The 21,394-nt window shown below is 44.2% G+C and overlaps 1 protein-coding gene and 1 long non-coding RNA gene across 4 annotated transcripts in view; one reads left to right on the top strand and one right to left on the bottom strand.

Moving 5' to 3' along the window:
• The window catches only part of LOC144254498 (protein KIBRA), a 156,237-nt gene that overhangs the window by 15,218 nt on the left and 119,625 nt on the right, over window positions 1-21,394 (bottom strand). For both annotated transcript variants that reach the window (XM_077797745.1, XM_077797744.1), the window contains exons 16-18: window positions 19,719-19,871; window positions 17,749-17,840; window positions 9,781-9,895 (exon numbers count right to left, since the gene is read on the bottom strand). In XM_077797745.1, the coding sequence (XP_077653871.1) occupies window positions 9,781-9,895; window positions 17,749-17,840; window positions 19,719-19,871 (360 nt within the window). The remainder of the gene's footprint in view (window positions 1-9,780; window positions 9,896-17,748; window positions 17,841-19,718; window positions 19,872-21,394) is intronic.
• Window positions 2,494-9,018, top strand: LOC144254499 (uncharacterized). 2 transcript variants are annotated; one of them, XR_013343504.1, is made up of 3 exons: window positions 2,494-2,668; window positions 7,090-7,379; window positions 8,917-9,018. It is a non-coding gene; the product is annotated as an uncharacterized LOC144254499 (long non-coding RNA). The 2 variants fall into 2 exon arrangements; XR_013343503.1 differs by having other exon boundaries at window positions 7,069-7,379.

Here is a 21,394-nt window from a genome sequence, read left to right as displayed (position 1 = left end):
AGACAGCCTCTCCTGGTTTACTGTCACCAAAATGACCTCAAGTCACGGGGGCAAGGGATGCTTCTTAACAATTTACTGCAGGTGACCTGTTCTGGTAGCCTGTCCCCAACTCTCACCAGCACTGCACACATGCTTTTCCACCAACGCCACCCACATGGCCTTCTCCTGGGACACACCACACACCAACCGGAAATCCCTCCTCCGGCACTTCCCCAACCAATGGGAACTCTCTGGGAATCCCTGCTAGAACTCCAAAATAGCGGGCGCCCAAGGCAGCAAGAGCTGCCCCATTGCCAGACAGTAAAGGTCAAATATGCAATACAATCAATCCAGCATCACAGCAATTATATATAGCTTAACTCAAATCATCATCTCAATGGTTCGATGGGGGCACCTTTCTTTCTTTTTTTTTTTTTAACATTTGTAAGATAAATTTATTATTTTTCTGACCAAAGTGCAATGATTTTTAAAATCTTTTAAAACAAGTAACTATGAAAAAGTATTTCAGAAAATAAAATGCAAATGGGAACTTTAATCATTAGGTTGTTTTACAATTTATCTTATCCCTATATTTAGTCTCAAAAAAACAAAGACTTGGAAGCGTTGCTAAAATGAGAACTGAATCATTTTAGTATAAATCTAGCACATGCATTTCAAGGTTCCGCTGCTAGGAATTGTGTTAAGATCAGTTTACTAAATGAATAGCACTGTACAATTGAGCATAAGGAACACAAGCCATTAGATGTGATCCTTGCTCCATATCCTCAGATTATGTCAGAATAAAACTGACAATTCCTCCAGGCTCTGAACCCCTCCTGCCCCCAAACCAAACCCTGGAAGCCCTGACATACAACTTTGTGCAAGTTGAAGTAAATCAAAGCCTAAGTTTTCCCATCTTACTGTAGGAAATGGTCAGTTATTTCATAAATACTAAAACGCTGTTTGAATCCATTTTATGAGTTTGTTTACCAAACACCTTGCACAAGAACTGACTATACAAAATAATTCCTTTGAAATTTGGTCCACAAATTCAATTAAGAGGTTAGAAATTTAAAACCTGCCAGAAAAGAAGTGGGAATCCCTAATTCTAACATGTTGTAATTAATAAGGGATGTACATACATACTAAAAAATTTTGCTCACATAAGGCACAAACTATAAAAAGGAGAGTCATTAATAAAAACAAAGAACTAGCTGATTGTGGGACGCCATTCTCACACGTGATCGGGTGCCTCCCGTTGAGGGTCTGAGGCACTTTGGCAAAAGTCGAAGTTTTTCCCGTCCCTCTCCTGATGAGAGAGCCCATCCGTGTGGGGGTGTGCCTGACCACTTACCCCGGGGACCCAATCGCTGACCCTGACCTTGGAGTGCAGCCCCCCCCTCAACCTTCATTGGATGGAATTCTCCCCTGAATCTCTGGTTCCCTAATAAAAGGCTACTCCCCGGCGTGCTCGCTCTCTCTCTCCTGCTAGCGCTCTCTCTCTCCTGCTAGCCCTGAGTAATCCCTGCTGCCCTGCTGGGCGGCTAGAGGAGCAAACCAGAGAGGGGAGCCATCTTGGACCTAGCAATAGAATTAAGGTAATTGAGTCTTGTGTTTTTATTTCGATCTCGTCTAACTAACTTTATGCCTAGAACCTCATTAATGAAACCACTGCGCAGGCCGCGTGGTAGATTTGGCGCCCACGAGGGGGGCATTCTAGATTAGTTAGATTGAGTGGGAGCCGGCTATAAAGATAAGAAAAAAAAGATATAAGGATAGGAAAAAGGAAATAAAGAAATAAAGGAAAAATTAAAGATAAAGGAAGAGGTGACATTGGGTCACAAAAGTACCTGGAGTTATTGAAGGAAAGAGACGTTAAATTAATTAAAATGGGAAATTCAACTTCTACTGATAAGGAAATGTACCTGACTATTTTAGACAGTATAATTAATCAGAAAGGGAAACAGATAAAGAAAACTCAGTTATTACAATTTTTAAAGATTGTAGGTGAATATTGTCCTTGGTTTTGCGAACAGGAATCTCCAAATTTACTTACTTGGGAGAAATTAGGAAGGAAGTTACAGAGAGTTTGTATTTCTAATGAATTACCTGGAGGCATTGAAAATATACAGAAAACATGGACAGCTCTAGAAGTTTGTCTTTTTGAATATATGGGCCAGAGTTAGTGGCCCCCTGAGGACCTTTTAAAAGGCATTCAATGAGCTGTTAGGTCTATTCAAATGGAGAATCAGCCTGAGGCTAAGTTAATTCCCTTTCCCTTAAGCCCTTTAAAAACAAAGGCACTAGGGGCCAAGCCAAAGGTTAAAAATGTGGACTTTAGCTCACAGGATCAGACTAACCCACAGGCCGATTGTACAGAGCAACATCATAGAGGAGAAACCTCCCAGATCCTAGAAGGCCCTCCGGAAAAGATAGATGATCTTGCTAGAGAGGAAAATACGGAAGAGACTCCTAGAGGGGCTCAGGGTTCTTCTCAACCACGTGGTGTAGAAACCCAAATTCAAAATGGCGATAGTTCAGATTCGGACCATGACTCACAGTCTGAAGAGGAAGAATCAGATATTGAAATTCAGGACTTAGAGAGAAATTTCAATAGGCTGCGTTTAACACCGCCTGCCCAAGCTATTCAAATTCGGCCGGTACCTGCTAGAAGGACCAAATTTAACAGGTATGCTAAATTAAAAATGACTCTTCTTACCCCAGTCCAGCAAGGTATTAAGAAGGCTCAAGAAATGGGGGAGGATACTAGTGGTTTTTACCTCTTTCCAGTTTTTGAACAAACTGATGAACAAGATCAGAGAGTAAGAGTTCATACTGTAATTCCATTTAAAACTATTAAAGAATTAAAAAGTGCATGTGAGACGTATGGTCCAAATTCCCCTTTTGTTCAAAGTCTGATAGAAAATATTTGTTCACAACCCCTTCCTCCTAGCGATTGGATTTTTATAGCCAGATCTTGTCTGAGTGGGGGAGATTACTTAATCTGGAAAACCTATTGGAGTGATTTCTGTAATGAACAAGCAGAGAGAAACAGAAGGCAGGGCCTAGAAACGCCAGTAACGATGTTTTTAGGGACTGAAGATTTTGCAGCTTTAGAAAGGCAATTAAATTATGATTTTGCAGTATACAATCAGATAACTGACTGTGCAAAGCGTGCTTGGAAACAGATCGTCCCCAAGGACCAGTCCAATTTAGTCCTTACCAAAATCAGACAAGGTGCCAATGAAACTTATTCAGATTTCGTAGCCCGATTATATCAGGCTGCCAACAGATCCATAGGGGACCCAGGAGCAAGCGAATTTATAGTCAGGCAATTGGCTTTTGAGAACGCTAATAAAATTTGTCAAGATGTCCTCAGACCGCATCGTAAAAAAGGAACTGTTTCTGAGTTTATTCGCCTGTGTTCTGATTTAGATCCCACACAGTTGCAAGCAGTGACTTTAGCGGCTGCGTTAAAAGAGACTTTGGGGCCAAAAAATTTAGGTCAAAAGTCCCGCGGTAGATGTTACGTTTGTGGTAGAAACAATCATTTTGCCCGGGAGTGTCGCATGCGCAATTTTAAGTTCAGAGCTCCATCTACTGGCGACAATAGATATTACAGGACTCAACGCCACGCGGTGGATTCAGATGGCGCGGATGAGCCCGCCTTCTCGCCGCCAGCGTTTCCTCCTAGCGGGAGGCCAAAAAACTTCCGTTCGGCCCCTCCCCGGGCCGAGCAACAATATGGGGAATTCCAGGGAAGGTCGCACAGTAAGACGTCACTGGCGCCGACCAGAGCAGTCCGCGATTTTTACCGGGACAGGGACAGAGATCACAGACAGTTTTCTTAGGACCTTCAAGGACAGTTGAGTTAAATCCTGAAACGGGGCCAGAACAAATTCCTACTGGGATTTTCGGGCCGCTTCCTGATAATACTGTAGGTTTAATTTTGGGACGAAATAATTTGAAGGGAGCCATTGAGGTAATACCTGGTGTGATAGATTCAGGATTTAAAGAACAGCTATATGTTACTGTAAAAGCCAATTATCCCCTAAGACTCACCCCAAAGGATACTTTTGCCCAATTAATATTATTGCCTTGTGTCTCTGAAAGGCACCTGCCGGCAGATTCAGTTTCTAAACAGCCGGACAGAGTATATTGGTCACAGTTAGTAAGACAAGAACGCCCTTTATTAAAACTTAGAATTAATAATAAAAATTTTCTAGGAATAATCGACACAGGAGCCGATATTTCGGTATTGTCTAGTCGGTTTTGGCCTAGAAACTGGCCTTTGCATGTAGCACCAGCTAACCTAGAGGGAATAGGACAGGTTTCACAGCCTGCTCAAAGTGCCAACTATCTCCATTGGGAAGATTCTGATGGGAACAGTGGAGTCTTTAAGCCTTATGTGTTAGAGTCTTTACCAGCTAACCTATGGGGAAGAGATATTTTAACCAAAATGGGATTATTATTAGTTACTCCAAATTCTATAAGGTCAGTTGAGGAAGTTAATCAGAGGTATTTTCCTAGAGATGATAGGGAGACCTTTCAGGAAGAGTATCTGTTTACAAGCCAGTCTCCACGACAAAGATTAGTAAATGCTCCAAACCAAAATTTTTACTAGGGGCCCTGAGCACTTCCCCGATCCCTAAGACAGCTGAAAAAATCACGTGGCTCACAGAGGAGCCTATATGGATTTCTCAGTGGCCCATCTCAGGGGAAAAGCTTAAAATAATTCATAGATTAGTTGAGGAACAATTTCAGGCTGGTCATATTGAACCAACGCTTAGTCCTTGGAACACACCTATTTTTGTTATTAGGAAAAAGTCAGGAAATTGGAGATTACTACAGGATTTAAGGGCAATAAATCATGCAATTCAGCCTATGGGATCATTACAGCCAGGACTTCCCTCCCCCACAGCCATTCCCTTAGATTATAGCTTGATGATAATAGATTTAAAGGACTGCTTTTTCTCTATAAGGTTGCATCCTGAAGATTGTGAAAGGTTTGCTTTCACTGTCCCAGCAATTAATTTTAAGGAACCTGTTAAGAGATATTGCTGGAAGGTTCTTCCTCAGGGAATGCGTAATAGTCCTACACTATGTCAAAAATATGTTGATCAGGCAATAGATCCCATAAGGAATAGCTTTCCTGATGCATATATTATTCATTTTATGGATGATATATTATTGGCTCATGCTAATCCAGAGATACTTTCAGAAATTTTTACTCAGAGGCTTCGCTTACAGCAATGGGTTTATGTATAGCTCCTCAAAAAATTCAAAAGGTGTCTCCTTTTCAATATTTAGGCCAGATAATTCAAGGACGTACAATCCGTCCTCAAAATCTCCAGATAAGAGTTAAGGAGTTACGTACCCTTAATGATTTTCAAAAATTATTGGGAGATATTAATTGGCTAAGGCCATCCTTAAAACTAACTACTTCTGAGTTAAGTCCTTTATTTCAGATATTACAAGGGAATCCTTCTCCAACCTCTCCACGTCAGCTAACTTTGGAAGCTAAGGCAGCCTTAAGGAAAGTTGAAGTTGCAATTAAAAATGCACAGCTTACTAGAATAGATCCTAAAGAAATAGTGTATTTATTAATATTTCCAACTGAGCATACCCCAACAGGAGCCATATGGCAAAGATTAGGAGTTATTGAGTGGATTTATTTATCCCACTCTCCTCAAAAAACATTAATTCCTTTTCATGATTCTATAGCTCAATTAGTAATTAAAGGTAGAACTAGGATTTTACAATTAATTGGATCTGAGCCTGATATCATAATTATTCCATTTTCTGCTCAACAAACTAACTGGCTTTTTCAAACTTCTAACTATTGGCAAATAGCTTTTGCTGATTTCCCTGGACAGATAGATAGCCATTATCCTCGTGATAAGATTGTACAATTTGCATCATTAACATCACTAATTTTTCCAAAAATTGTACGAGCTTATCCAATAGAGGGAGCTTTATCAGTGTTCACAGATGGTTCTAACTCAGGTAAGGCAGGTTTTTTCAGTCGTGTTCACACAGAGGTGATACAAACTTCTTATACTTCTGCCCAAAGAGCAGAGCTTCAAGCTCTGATCTGTGCCTTAGATTACTTTTCAAATGAGCCTATTAATATTTATTCTGACAGCTTATATGCAGTCGGAGTTACCAAAAATATTGAAACTTCAATGATTGGGTTTACTTCATCACAGGAGTTATTTGAATTATTTCATAATTTACAAAAGACAGTGCTAATGCGAAAGTACCCATGTTTCATAGGACACATTCGAGCCCATACTAATCTTCCTGGACCTCTAGTTTCAGGTAATGACAAAATTGATAAGTTAGTAGCTTTTTGTCAACAGATGTCTTCATATGACTGTGCACTAGCTTCCCATTCCTTGCATCATCAAAATGTTTCTAGCTTACGTAAAAAATTTAGTATTACCAGAGAACAAGCTCGTCAGATTGTAAGCCAATGCCCAAAGTGTGTTATTCACACTCCATCTCTGCCATCAGGGGTAAATCCCCGTGGATTAAAACCAAATCAGATATGGCAAATGGATGTAACTCATATTCCTCAATTTGGTAAGCAATGTTATGTACATGTCATAGTGGACACTTATTCTAGATTTATTTTTGCCACAGCACGTACTAAGGAAAATGCTCAACATGTAATTTCTCATTGCTTAGCAGCTTTTTCCGTTTTAGGATGCCCTATACAGATTAAAACAGATAATGCTCCAGCTTACGTAAGCTCTTCTTTTCAACAATTTTGCCAAGAGTTTAAAATTAATCATAAAACAGGGATTCCTTATAACCCCCAAGGTCAAGCCATTGTGGAACGAGCTCATTTATCTATTAAGCTTCAATTACAAAAATTAAAAGGGGGGAATAGGATTGTGACTCCCCAAAATAGCCTTAATCATGCCTTGTTTGTTTTAAATTTTTTAAACTGTGATGCAGAAGGTCACACTGCTGCTGAGAGACAAATGTCTCCCTCAGTAACAGGCCCTTTAGGCAGAGTTCTGTGGAAAGACTTACAGACTGGTCAGTGGAAGGGTCCAGATCCTGTAATAATGTGGGGAAAAGGCCATGCTTGTATCTTCCCAGAAGGTGCCTTCCGTCCTATTTGGGTGCCTGAACGTGCTATCAGACATGGAGGAGATAGAACCCAGACTCAAGCGACTGAGGATCGACCCAGAGGAGCCAATACCCAGAAGGAGGAGATTTCGAAAAAGGATGAAGAAAGACCGGATTGAACCAGTCGAAAAGCTGATTTCGTGGAAAGACATAAAGAAGCTAACAACCCAGGCTTCCCAAATACTTCGACGCCTAGGAAAGAACAGGACCCCAGTCTTGATGGTAGCGACAATAATTGCCCTACTGGGGAATATTGTCAGGTAAAAGGGAATCAAGTAGACACTTATTGGACATATTTCCCAGATCCACCCCTGGTACACCCAGCTGTGTGGACTGGAGAATCTATTCCAGTATTTACTAATGACTCATTCATGATGGGAGGATTTACAGATACTCATATTACTCCCAATCATGTGACTAGATTTAATTATTCTGGCTACAGTGCCCAATTACCCTTGTGTTGGTCACATGATAAACATGCTGGCTGTCTGAAAGTATCATTTGAAGAAAAGACAGCGATTGGTAAACCTAGACTGACAAATAATTCTATTTATGGGGACTTAAAACCTAACACTAGATCAGTAATTAAGATGGGACTTTCCCATAACAAGCCAGTCATTTCTGCAAAACCTCCACAGATACCCCACTGTCCAAATAGTTCTATAATTGAGATCGGCACCTTTCCTAAATGGATGGATTGTGTAAATGCCTTTCCTGTACAACATAAGGTGTCTAAAGATAGTGGGTATATTTTAGACTGGTCTCCAAAGATTGATAAAAGACAATTACGAAGAAATTCTGCTATGACACCTGCAGGATTTGTCAGTAATATTTTGACTTATAGTGAAGGAGGTATTCAAAAAGATATTTGGCGCTTAATTGCTGCCTCAGAGTATTTACATTTTACAGATAAGCCTTTACCAAAATTTGTCGGCAAGAACTGTAAAGAGGGATCTTGCTATGGCTTAAGAGCTTGTGTCCAATCTCCTTATGTTTTAATTATTGGAAATGTAAAAGTTAAATGGATGGGTGACAGATATATTATTACTTGTAATAAGTGCAACCTAACCAACTGTATTACTAGGTATAATGGAGGAAAAGGAGTGCTAATACTTCATCAGCCCTCTTTTGTTTTATTACCTGCTAATATTTCAGAGCCATGGTATGCTGATGCTGGTTTACAAGTCTTGCAGCAAATTCATGCTCAGCTAACAAGACCTAAACGTGCTATGGGAGTCATAATTGTTGGTGTGTTAGCACTGGTCTCATTTATTGCCTCAACTGTCTCTGCGTCTCTGACGTTGTCTCAAAATATTCAACATGCAAAATTTCTTAATAATTTAGCTCAAAATACTTCCAAGGCTCTGCGTAATCAAGTAAATATTGATGAAAAGATTGAAACTAAATTAAATGCCTTAGAGGCAACTGTTATAGACGTAGGTAATGAACTTTCAGCCTTAAAATTTAAGGAGAGGCTTAAATGCCATGCTAATTATAAGTATGTATGTGTTACAGCTGCCAAGTACAATGCTTCTCTCTGGGATTGGGAGAAGGTTAAAAACCATTTATTAGGTATTTGGCAAAATAGTAATAATAGCTTGGATATTCTGGAACTTCATCACCATATCCAAGACATTCAAAATAATAGAGCTGATTTTTCAGATCCTTCTTCTTTGGCTAACCAAATATTGAAGGAGTTAAATGGATTCAACCCTGGAAATATTCTTAAACACTCCGCTTGGTACATTATTGGATTATTCTCTTTGCTGTTAATTCTCTTTTGTATTGTAACTATAGGATGGAGAGTCTTCCAATCAAGAATCCAGGAACTCCAGAGAATGAACCGCCGCCTCATTTTTAAGACAAAAAAGGGGGAATATGTGGGACTCCATTCTCACACGTGATCGGGTGCCTCCCGTTGAGGGTCTGAGGCACTTTGGCAAAAGTCGAAGTTTTTCCCGTCCCTCTCCTGATGAGAGAGCCCATCCGTGTGGGGGTGTGCCTGACCACTGACCCCGGGGACCCAATCGCTGACCCTGACCTTGGAGTGCAGCCCCCCCCTCAACCTTCATTGGATGGAATTCTCCCCTGAATCTCTGGTTCCCTAATAAAAGGCTACTCCCCGGCGTGCTCGCTCTCTCTCTCCTGCTAGCCCTGAGTAATCCCTGCTGCCCTGCTGGGCGGCTAGAGGAGCAAACCAGAGAGGGGAGCCGTCTCGGACCTAGCAATAGAATTAAGGTAATTGAGTCTTGTGTTTTTATTTCGATCTCGTCTAACTAACTTTATGCCTAGAACCTCATTAATGAAACCACTGCGCAGGCCGCGTGGTAGAGCTGATACCCTTCTTTGTTTTTCGAGCACCATAATAACTAAGAAGTAATTAAACCTGAATTCACTGTCTACTCCTGTGACCAAAAACAAATCAAAAAGAACAAAACACCATAAAAATTTACTTTGTCTTGTCTTACTATGTATTTTCTAGTCATTAATTGAGAGGTAATTTTGGAGATTAAAATTGCCTTTAAAAGGGGGTTGTAATAGCAGCTACAAAACATTCCCTCTGGCAAATGCCAGGCGTCATCCTGACCGCCCGGTGGCTCTCAACAGATGAGACCTTGCCCCAACCTTTTCTGATTGCCAGGGCTCAAGGGCTCTTCCTACCTTCAATGCCGGGTGATCATCTGGGGAGGCTTTCTCTGCAAAAAAATCTTCTCCCTCTGCTTCCTCCTCCTCCTTAGCCACAGCCTCATTCTCGCAGGTCTCCTCCTCGTACCTCCTGCAATGACAAGACACTGTGGTTATTATCCCAGAAGCCATGCCGCTCACCTGCACCCAGGGGAAGTGCATCAGGAAAAGGCTCCCAGGCTTTTTCATCATTGAGAGTACATTATTTTCAAAATCCCCAATTTAGGGCTGCGGATGTAGCTCAGTGGTAAACGCCTATCTTGCATGCATGGGTCCCGGGTTGGATGCCCAGCACTGCAAGAATACAAAACACCCAGCTGCAGCAAGGTGTAATTTATATCAGCAAAATGCATTTTCAGCGTACAGCTATCAAGTTTGATCAGTGTACTCCCTTGTGTAACCACCACCACACTCAAGATCTACAACATTCCATTGCTTTTAAAAAATTCCTTTGCATCTTTCCCAATCTTCCCCCACCCCTGAGCAACCACTGATTAGCTTCTTATCATTATAGATTAGATTCTTCCACAGTTCCATGTAAGTGGAATCAGTATGTATTTACTTGTCTCTGGCCTCTTCTGTCAGTACAGCGTTTTGGAAGTTCCCCCAGGTCCTACAGGCATCCGTAGTTATTTTTGTTGATGTGTAATACTCCCCTGAGTGGATATGTTGCAACTTGTTTAGTTTTCCATCAGTTGACCCACACTTGGATTCCTTTTACTTCTTAGCCATTATGAATAAAGCTTTTAAGACCATTCACATACATGAATTATGGGCCAATACAGGTTTTAATTTCTCCTGGATATTATATGAATGGGCTGGAGCAGTTGAGGTGAAATGCTACAGTTCTGGAGGCTGAAGCCCAAGATCAAGGTGTCGGCAGGTCTGGTTTCCTCGGAGGACCCCGTCTTTGACCCCGTCTTTGGTTTGCAGACGATCATCTTCTTGCTGGGTCCTTACTTGTTCTTTCTTCTGTGCTCACACGTCCCTGGTGTGTATCCAAATTTCCTCTTCTTATAAAGACACCAGCCAGACTGATTAGGCCCCACCCTCGCTTTAACAGCGTCCTGTCACCTAGTTGCTTCTTCAAAGGTCCTGTCTGCAAATACAGCCACATCCTGACGTGCTGGAGGTTAAGGTTCAGTGTATGAATTTGGGGAACCTGGTACAGCCCATGACACATATATAATCAAGAGCAGATTGACTGGGTCATTCCGTGAATATAAGTTTATCCTTTATAAAACTGAAAGTGACTCTTCAAAGTAATTTTCTTGTTTTACACTCCCACCAGCAATAAAATGAGAATTCTGGTTCCTCATTAACACTTGGTCCGTCTGTCTGTCCTTCCGTCCTTCCTTCCTTCCTTCCTTTCTTCCCTCCTCCCTCCCTCCTGTGTTGGGGATTGAGCCTAAGATCTCCAGCATAGCAGGCAAGAACTCTACCACTGAGCTGCATCCCAAGCCCTTGTTGGTCCTTGAATTTAGTCATCTACTACACCTAGGTTATAGGAGATCATTCTATATTCTGCACATGAATCCTTTGTCAGGTATCAGTATTGAAAATATTTTCTCTAGGCCTGCGGCTTGCCTGTTCATTTTTTTAGATGGTATCTTCCAAAGAGCAGAAGTTTCTAAGTAGGATGAAGTCCAATTTATTCATTTTCCTTTTATAGTGCTTTTTATGTCCAGAGAAATCTCTGCCTTCTCTGACATGGGGAAGAACTTCCTATAGTCTTCTTTTATAAGTTTCGTAGTCTCAACTTTCACTCAGGACCCATCTGCATTAATTTTTGAACACGAGGTGAGATATGTGTCTTCCCCACGGGGCTTCCTGTGCAGCACGACTGGCTCAAGAGAATCTTCTTGGCGACATCCTTTACAGCCGTCCTCTGCCCTTGGACTCCTGGGTGGGAAAGATTTAGTGTGACAAATGGATTTCCAGTGTTACACAGTCATTTATCTTGGGCCTCATCTTGACTTCTCAAAGATATACAAACCTGCCAGGCTTCTGAGCAGCATGACACGGGGTTGCCACGCTGAGCCCACAGAATTCTAGCCAGAAGTGAAGAATTCGACGAGGAGCTGGCTCATCAAGGCTGAGGGCGAACCTCAGATGGCCCTGAGGATTTCCCAACAGGGAGAAGGGATCCTGGGTCTCTACCACCAACCCTGCCATGCAGACACCTGGGACCTCAGCTGGGGATTCTGGCCACAGAGGGGCCTGTCCTTCCCTTCTTGGCCCCAGCAGCTTCTCCATCTTCTCGCGAAAAAGACATGGAGCCTAGGAATCCATGGAAGCCCCTCTAGAAAGAATGCTGCAGGGGCCATGGTCAGCAGCAGAATGCAGTACTTTTGGTGCTATGCTACGGGCTTCGTCCAACAGCGTTGGGAGAGCTCAGTGCACTTCACAGACTCAAAAAGTGAGGGGCACAGGCCCTCAGGTTCCATGTGCCAGCATGGGCGCCGAGTGGTGGCATCAAGTTCCCAGGGGGATTTTGTCCAAGCCCATTGAGGCTCGACCAGGATGTCAGTCTCTTCCATTTAACTGGATCTGATGGAAACATTCCAGGTCAGGGGAAAATGCCCGCTCCATCTCAATGGCAAAGAGAAAAATTATTAAAATAGACAACATCTTTTCACCCATTGCCATGGCAAAAAAAAAAAAAAAGAAAATCTGATAATATCAAGTGCTGGTGAAGGTAGAGGAGACAGCAGATCACGGGGCGAGCATGAAGGAGAGGAGGGAATGTATACTAGGAACAAGGGCTAGCGGCGTCTTTTAAAATAAAAAGTATACATATGCTTTATTTTATTTATTTATTTATTTATTTATTTATTTATTTATTTATTATTTATTTATGCAGTACTGGGGATTGATCCCAAAGGAGCTTTCTTTACCACTGAGCTATATTCCCAGGCCTTTTTTTTTTCTTTTTTCTTTTGAGACAAAGTCTCAACTAAGTTGCTGAGGTTGGCCTAGAACTTGCGATCCTCCTGTCTCAGCTTCCTGAGTCACTGGGGTTACAAGCGTGTGCCAGTGCACTCAGCAGAAGTGTACATAATGCTGACTGGGCATGGTGGCACATGCTTGTAATCCCAGTGGCTCGGGAGGCTGAGGCAGGAGGATCATAAGTTCAAAGTTAGCCTCAGCAACTTAGGGAGGCCCTAGCAACTTGGTGAGTCCCTCTTTCAAAATAAGAATTTTTTTAAAAAAGGCTAGGGATGCACCCCTTGGTTCAATTCCTGGTACCAAGAAAAAGGACACATAATGTTGATTTAAGGACAGTAGTTCAATTAAATCAACCATCTGAAAGGGGGCAGGTTAAGGGAACTCCCAATCACTGCTGTGGGAACATTTTCTGTGCTAACAGTCATTTGAGAACTACTCTACTGAAATATAAAACACGCATGCTCTGGGGCTCAGAAACACCACTTCATATCTGCCCTAGACAAGAACACCTAAGTTCCTGAGAAGGTAAATAGGACGGTTTCTCCGTCTAGCATGGTTGTGATTATATTCTGTGTTTTCTAATAATCTTAATTTTTTTTTGCTATGGCTCTTAAAAAATTATAAGTGCACTAAACAAACCTAGGTAAGGCCCCCTGCCATCCCAAGGACTCGGGAGGCTGAGGCAGGAGGATGGCAAGCTTGAGACCAACCTCGGCAACTTAGCAAAAATAAAAAGGGCTGGGGATAGAGCTCCATGGCAGAGGGCCCCTGGATTCACTCCTCAGCCCTGCAAAACAAACAACCAACCTACCAAACAAACAACAATAAAAGAAACCTAAACAAATAAAAAGAGGGAGAGACATGCCATGCTGGACCCTGGTGCTGAACTGAAGAGCGTAAATTAGAAGGCAGAGCTGGCCTTTGGCAGAACTCCACCTGGGACTCCAGAGCTAGGCCGCCACCCTGGGACCCAAAAAAGCCTCCAGCTTGGGGGAAGAAGGCCGCAGATGGATGGACCCGATAGGCAGCTTGGGGGATCCCCGGGCCTCTTTGTGAGTAAGAGGCTGGGGAAGTTTGAATGGCAGGGGGTGGGGATACAGGGGGCCCCAAAGAGAGAGAGAACAGAAGGCGGTTGCTAGGAGACGGCTTGAAAAGTCGCAGCACAAGCTTGGAATTTAGCGGAAGCCACTGATCTCGTGCCAGGGTTTTGGGAGACAGGTCCTGGGCCTATTTCTGGCATCAGATCTTGGGCTGTGTGAATTACAGTACAGGGTGACATAGTCGTGCCAGAGAGTAGGGTAGGGGTGGCGGGGGGCAGAGGCTGAGAGAGTGTGGAGGACCCTAAAATAAACAAAAGATCCCACAAAAATTCCAGGAACCTCGCTGTACTCTTTGTCACAGGGAGAAAAGGTCCAAGAGGACTAATAGAGAGGTCAGCAAGCTACAGCTGGTGGGACAAGTCCAGCCTGCTGATTTTTTCTGGATAGTCTAAGCTACGAATCGTTTTTATATTTTAAAATGTCTGGAAAAAAAATCAATAGGAGAAGGCTAATTCGTGGCAGGTGCAAATGATATGAAATGCAAATTTCAGTGTCCGTAAATGACATGTCGGCAGAGCACAAACCAGGTTGCTGGTCTGCAGACTGCCCAGGGGCTCCCATGCCACAGAAGCAGTCTGGAGGCACTGCGGCAGGATCCATATGGCCCACAGAGCCGACAATATTTGCCATCTGGCCTTTTCCAGAAAACATTTGGTGATCTCCGGAGTCAAAGATACGAAGGGAAGGCTCCTTCTGAGACCAAATATATAAAGTGGGGCTTAACAGAAAGATAATCCAAGAGTCAACGTATAGCTTCCTCTGGGTCAGGGTCTGTGTTAAGTGCTAACGTGCATCATTTTATGGACTCTGCAAAATCCCCATGATATAATGTCCATCTTTAAAATCTCTGCTGCACAGATGAGGAAACAGAGGTTTAGAGTGGTGGTCCTAACCAGGTGTGAGGTACACACCTGTCATTCTAGCCTCTCAGGAGGCTGAGATGGGAGGATCACAAGTTCAAGGCCAGCCTCAGCAACTTAGTGAGATCCTATCTCAAATAAAAAAATAAAATAAATAAAAAGGGCAAGGGATGTAGCTCAGTGGTAAAGTACCTCTGGGTTTAATTCCCAGTACCAATAAAACAAAATAAAACCAACATAAAAACAACAATAATAAAAAGAGTGGTGGTCCTCAGCCCAGGCTGCACGTGTCAATCACCCAGGGAACTCAGACCACACCCCAGACCCAGCATGCCCCAGGAAATTGGCTGAGCTAACCTCTGAATGCTCATCTGTCTGAATTCCAAGCAAAGGAGCTGAAGACCAAACTCTATTTCCTTCCAGATGGCAAGATCCATAGGCAGTGGCCAATCTTGGCTGGGATCTCTTTGCCCTAATAATATTTTCTGTCACTTTCTAAGTGTCTACTATACGCTCTGCAGTTTTTCTTCATTAGCGACTTCTCTTCCGGTCTTCCAGTAACCCTAGGTCTTACGTATTTCCCCCCCACCCCAGTTTTCAGGGGAGGCACAGTCAAGGTAAGAGAGAGGTGAGGGCAGAGACGGGAAGGAGGCGTGGGTTAGCTCCCATGGTGCTGGTGCCGCTCTGCTTCTGTAGTTTATGGAGGTTGGCTGAGCTGAGTCCACTTGCATCCGCTTTCTGCATGTGAGTTATTCTGCAGTAAAAACGCACCTGTACTCTCAGGTTTGCTGCAGTGCAAATGTCCATCAGCAGGTGAATGGATGTATACACGAGGAGGACCTCTGGGCCATAAATCTTGGTCATCTGTGAAACATGGGAGGGTCTGGAGGGCATTATGTTGAGCTGGAGAGGGAGGTGGGTGGGGGAAGAAGAGAGGTGAGGGGAGGGGTATGAAGTTACGCATAGACAGGAGGAGCCCACTGTGGTGGGCCCTGGACGGAAGTGTGACCATGGCCAAACATGTACGGTTCATGTCAGAAGAGTTAGGAGAGGAGACTCCGAAGGTGTCAGCACAAAGAAACTGTTTGAGGTGATGGATATTCTAATTAACCTGACGGCATCATTACACAATGCGCATCCGTCTCAAAACAACATGGACCATTTGCACAATTATTGTGTGTCAATTTTAAAAAGATATTAGAAAGTGCTAAGGTGACACACAAAAAAATGAAGAGGGCAGGATTGCCACCCTGGTCAATGTCAAGGGTGCCATGGGAACTTTCTGCTTGTGAGAGCATCAGGTCAGAGTGAGAACGCTGCCCTCCCTTCAGTTCCTGTCTCATCAAAGAGACAGTCTCCCTGGCAGAAGCACTGAGACACTGGCTCAGCTCCTTTTTAACATGGAGCTGGAAGATGTCAGGCCCAGTGAGGTGTCCATGGTGCTGTATTCATTTCATTATGCTATGATTTCCACAGCTACCTCCAGAGGGGGACCTGGCGCCTGGCCTATTCCATATCCATTCCTTCTTTTTTCCTTTAGTGATGGACATCTGATTTTTGAACTTGTAATCAACAGTCCTAATTTTCCAGTCTCCCTTGAAGTTGGGCAGGCCAAGTGGCCAAGATCAGACAAGGAGAAGCAACCAGAAGTCGTATGACCGTCCTATCTGCTTCCTGGTGAAAAGGTGCACAGGCATGTCTCTTCTATTTTTTAAAATGAAACTAGGGCTGGGCTAGTTGAGACTACCAGCCACACTGAAATCATGTGCAGGGCTGGGCATACAGGGTAGTGGGAGAGCACTTGCCTAGCAAGCGCAGAGCCCTTGATTCAAGCCCCAGTACCACAAAAAATGGAAAGAAAGAAAGAAATTGTATGCAGCTTAATTTTATCTGTGGGGCTGGAGATTAAAAACCAGGGCCTTGTACATGTTAGGAAACTGCTTTACCACTAAGCTATACCTTCATTTCCCAGAGGCACATTCTTTGGTTTTTCCTCTTTCCTGACTAATGACTGTGTGAGGGCAGGTAGTCCAGAGCCATCTTGGGCTATCAAGCAGCCCGGATGACGGAGGTCTCATAGTAAAGATAGCAAAGCAGAGAGGAGAAGCCTGGGTTCCTAGTAACATAACTATGCTAACAGAACTGGATAACTTTCTTATATCCCTTTTAAGTAACAAAAAAACTTATTTATATTATTTTGCTCCCTATTCTAGCAGCCAAATGCAATCCTTACTGAAGAATTTTTAATTTATGGGATAGGATACAAATTTTTCATTTATACCAATAAAAAATTTAATCAAAAAGTTGTTAACCAAAAGAAATGTCAGCCGGATGTAGCAGCACACATCTGTCATCCCAGTAGCTTGGGAGGCTGAGGCAGGAGGATCTCGAGTTCAAAGCCAGCCTCAGCAATGGTGAGGTGCTAGGCAACTCAGGGAGACCCTGTCTCTAAACAAAACGATAAATAGGGCTGGAATGTGGCTCAGTGGTTGAGTGTCCCTGAGTTCAATCCCTAGTACCCACCACCCCTCACCCCAAGAAAAAGCAAAAGAAATGTCAGTGCAAGACAATGAATAACATTAATGATCCATGGAACACAAAATGCCAAATTGGAAAGGGATTATTTTGAGGGTGGTGGTAGCACTGGGGGCTGAACCCAGAGCTGCTAGGTAAGTACTCGACCACTGAGCCACATCCCTGGCCCTTTTCTTAAATTTCATTTTAAGACAAGGACTCACTAATTTGCCCAGGCTGACCTTGAACGTGGGATCCTCCTGCCTCAGCCTCCAGAGCAGCTGGGATTCCAGGATATTAGTTCCTAATATCCCTGTCCCTCCACATCCAGAGGGACAGGGATATTAGGAACTACCGTACCGGTTATGGTGTCTTGTTGCCTGTAGACAGTCCATGAGGGGAAGGGTTCTCAGTGCCCCCAGGAGAACCTGTCTGTTGGTTGCCCTGGTGTTTGGGGATCTCATCCCTGGACCCAGGTCCAAGCCCACTGGCCCTGAAGGTCCAAGGGAGCACTCACTTACCAGCTGTCTTCCAGCACCTGTGAGCTGCTCCTGCTCTCCTGCCTCTTCTCTAGCTCCACCGCCGTCTGCTCCAGCAGGGCAGACACAGCGTCCTGCAGAGACCAAGGGTCAGTGGAAGGACCATGGATGCTGCCCGACCTGCCAGGACTCCTAGCATCTGAGAGCCCTGACCCTCCTGGGGAACTGAGGGTGCAAACTGAAGTCCAGAGCGGCCAGGTGTCTTGCCCAGTGTCACTTACATCCCGGAACTACAGTCCCTGGTTCCTCTCCCTCCAGAGAATAACCCCGTGGTGCATGTGGAACTGCTCAGTAGAGTTTTAGAAGATTTAAGTGAGAGAATCATAGGTCTGACTGTGAGGAGAACAGAGATGTCAGGGAGACCAGCGCATGTTTCATCAGTAACCCAACGACATGGGAAGGACCAGGATCGCATGTTTGGGAACAGAAACTGCAGCAAACGTGGAGGATGGCATTCAGGGAGGGCGTCCTGGAGGAAGACCGTCTTTACTGACTGGTATCTGCAGTGAAGAAGTGTGAGTGACGTGAGTCTCCTTTAAGGGTTGCCATGGAGACCAATCGACACAATTTATCTACAGTACCCAGAAGAGCACCTAGCACACAATTGGCACTCAGCAAATGGGAACTGAGAGTAAAGCAAAAACTAGGACCTGCAGTTTTCTGGGCTCATGATGAGTTTGCAATGGACCCTGGGAGCACAGGTCAGAGTCTGGATAATTCCTGACATTTTTCTTCTGGGAAAGGAAAGAAAGAACAAAAATCAATTGAAGGCCTGATACTGGCCAGGAACGAGGTGGACAGTTTATGTATAGCATCCTTTTAATCCCACCATGATCCTGATAGGCAGGCGTTACTGTCTCCCTGAGGGATGGGATGGAGGCAGTTGTGTGTGTGAGTGGAAGGTGCTCGCTCAGGGTCAAGTGCTATAGAAGGGGGAGGAGCTTTGTTTCAGGACCTTGGCCAGCTCACTGTCTCCTCAGAGTGAGGGGGGCCAGGGTGTGCCTCTGAGCTTTGCAGCTGGTTGATGGACACTGATAGTGTAATTTGGGTTCATCTTTCTGAGCTGTGGGGCACTGCATGTAACAGGACAGCACTGGACCCAAAGGGAGTACAGAAGATGACAAGAGAAGACAGACTGAACCTGGAAACTCATCTCTAGCACACTTGACCTATTCAAATATCCGAGACGGTTTCCTGCCCTTTGAGGTCCACACCCACTGGCCAAGTAGACTACCGGCCAGGACTCAGGGGAGCAAGACTCTGTTCTTACAAAGCACTAAGACAGGAAACTTATTTTTTTTAAAACCCCAAAGAGGCAAATGTGAAATTCTTAAGCAAGTCAAAATAATAGAGAAACCGTCACCATTTCTCAAGCCCCACGCCCTGCTCTCTTCAGACCTCACAGCAACCTCTCAAGGCTCACATAGGAAAACCAGGGAGGCTCACAGAGCTGCGTGCCTGAGCCCTGCGGCCGGCTGGGGACATGGGCCTTCTGACTGTCCCTGCCGTGGCTCCCCACTCTTCTTCTCTGGTTTCTGGGATGGGTCTTACACAGCAGGGTCCTAAGGAAGGTTTCCTTTCTACCTTCCGACCTTCTTTTCCCGCTCTATTTTTGGTGCTGGAAACAGAACCCAGGGTTTGGCACATGCCAGGCAAGCGCTCCACCCCGGCTCTCCCTTTCTAAACAACTGTGAACTAAGGTGTTTAGCAGGCAAGTGATATTAGATGGTGCAAAACACAGAAGGAAGGGGGAAACGCAGAGAGAGCAGGTCTCACCCCTTAGTAACGGCCCCGCCTTCCTGTCCTCTTTCTTACTCCTTCCTCGTCCCCACCCCATCTCCTGCACCAGTGAGCCCCCGGCCTGCCTGTCTCTGCTAGGGGAGAGGCTCCCCCCACCCTCCAGCGGCTGCCTGTGTGACAGGTCGGGGCTCCGGGATATGACCCCAGCTCACCGTGCGTTCAGGCCCTGGGCTGGGGCCCGAGGCTCCAGCTGCCTTGGGCCCGCTGCTCTGCTTCTTCAAGTATTTGTAGCTCAAGAGGTTGTACCAGCGAGTCGACCTCTCCCCAGAGCGGCACACCTCAGCCAGGCTGATCTGGGCACCTCCCTGTGGGGGGTGGAAGGAAAGAGAATATAAATAGGGGGTGACAAGGTGTCCTCAGAATTTGGCTCTTGGGGACAATATGGAAAACACCACCACACCGCCACTGCCAGGTAGAGATGGAGGCTTAAGAATGGACTAGGCATTATCTCCAGTAACTCCTTCACTCACCGGCAAGCTCATTTGCCAAATCTTTTTTTTTTTTTTTTTTTTCAGAAGGGGTCTCACAATGGTGGCCAGGCTGGCCTCAAACTCCCAGGCTCCAGCAATCCTCTTGCCTCAGCCTCCCTAGTAGCTGGGATCACAGGCATGTACCACCATCTCTATACCATTCTTTGTTTTTTTTTTTGGTGCTGAGAACTGAATCTAGCACCTTGATATGCTCCATCACTGAGCCACATCCCAAGCCCTCATTCAACAAATATTTTCCTGAGCATCTATCCTGTTTTTTCTTTTTTATTGTGTTTAAAAAACCCACATGGTTTTTTACCTTTATCATCTTAAGGGTATGTTTCCTTAGTATTAAGCATAGGCACATTATTGTGAAACAGATCTTCAGAATTGTTAAACCTTACAAATACGAAGTGCTACACTTTAGCACAGTGCCCCTGTCCTCTATCCCCTTGCCCTTGGTAATCCCATGCTTCTATTTCTATAAGTTTTACTACTTTAGATGTCTCATGTAAGTGCAACCAAGTAGCATGTCTTTTAGTGACTGGCTTATTTCATTTAACAACCTCCTCAAGGTCCAACCACATTGTAGCATGTATCAGAAGCCCATTCATTTTCATCGCTGAGTGATATTCCTTCATGAGCCCAGACCACAATGTCTACCACTCATCTATTCATGAACATCTGTGTTACTTCTAACCTCTTTACTATTGTGAAAAGTGAAGTTATGCACACAAGTGTGCACATACCACTTCCAGACTCTACTTTCAGTTCTTTTGGATAGATATCCAGAAGTGAGACTACTGGGTCACGTGATAATTCTATTTTTAATATTTTGAGAAAGCTCCACTGTGTTTCCTATGGCGGTTACACTGTTTTATAATGCCACCAACACTGCGTCGGGTTCCACTTTTTCCACAATGACACGCTTGCTGTGTATCTTCTCTGTGGTGTTTCGATAGGCAGCGTCCTAATGGGTGGGAGGTGATATCTCAAGGTGGTGTTGATGTGCATTTCTTGGATGATTAGTGATGCTGAACATCTCCTGTGCACATTCGCCATCTGTATGCCATCTCTGGAAAAATGTCTATTCAAGTGATTTGCCAGTTTTTAATTTGGGTTATTTGATGTTTGGTGTTGGGGACCTCTCCTACATTAACCCTATTGAGCATCAGGTTGTGTGGTAGCTTCTAAGGATAATGAAGGTCCCCAAACAGTCTCATCTCCTAGGAGCTAGCGGTCTCTAAGGAACAGGACATTGAACGAGTAATTACAGGTCAGGCAAAAAAACACCTACACTCACTTCTCCCCTACAAAACATGCACTCATCAAAAAAATCAACAACGCATTCTCAGGGA

This window comes from Urocitellus parryii, chromosome 1, assembly GCF_045843805.1.
Source record: "Urocitellus parryii isolate mUroPar1 chromosome 1, mUroPar1.hap1, whole genome shotgun sequence".
NCBI lineage: Eukaryota > Metazoa > Chordata > Mammalia > Rodentia > Sciuridae > Urocitellus > Urocitellus parryii.
Note: the sequence above shows the minus strand (reverse complement) of the source record. Positions and strands in the feature narration are given on the sequence as shown.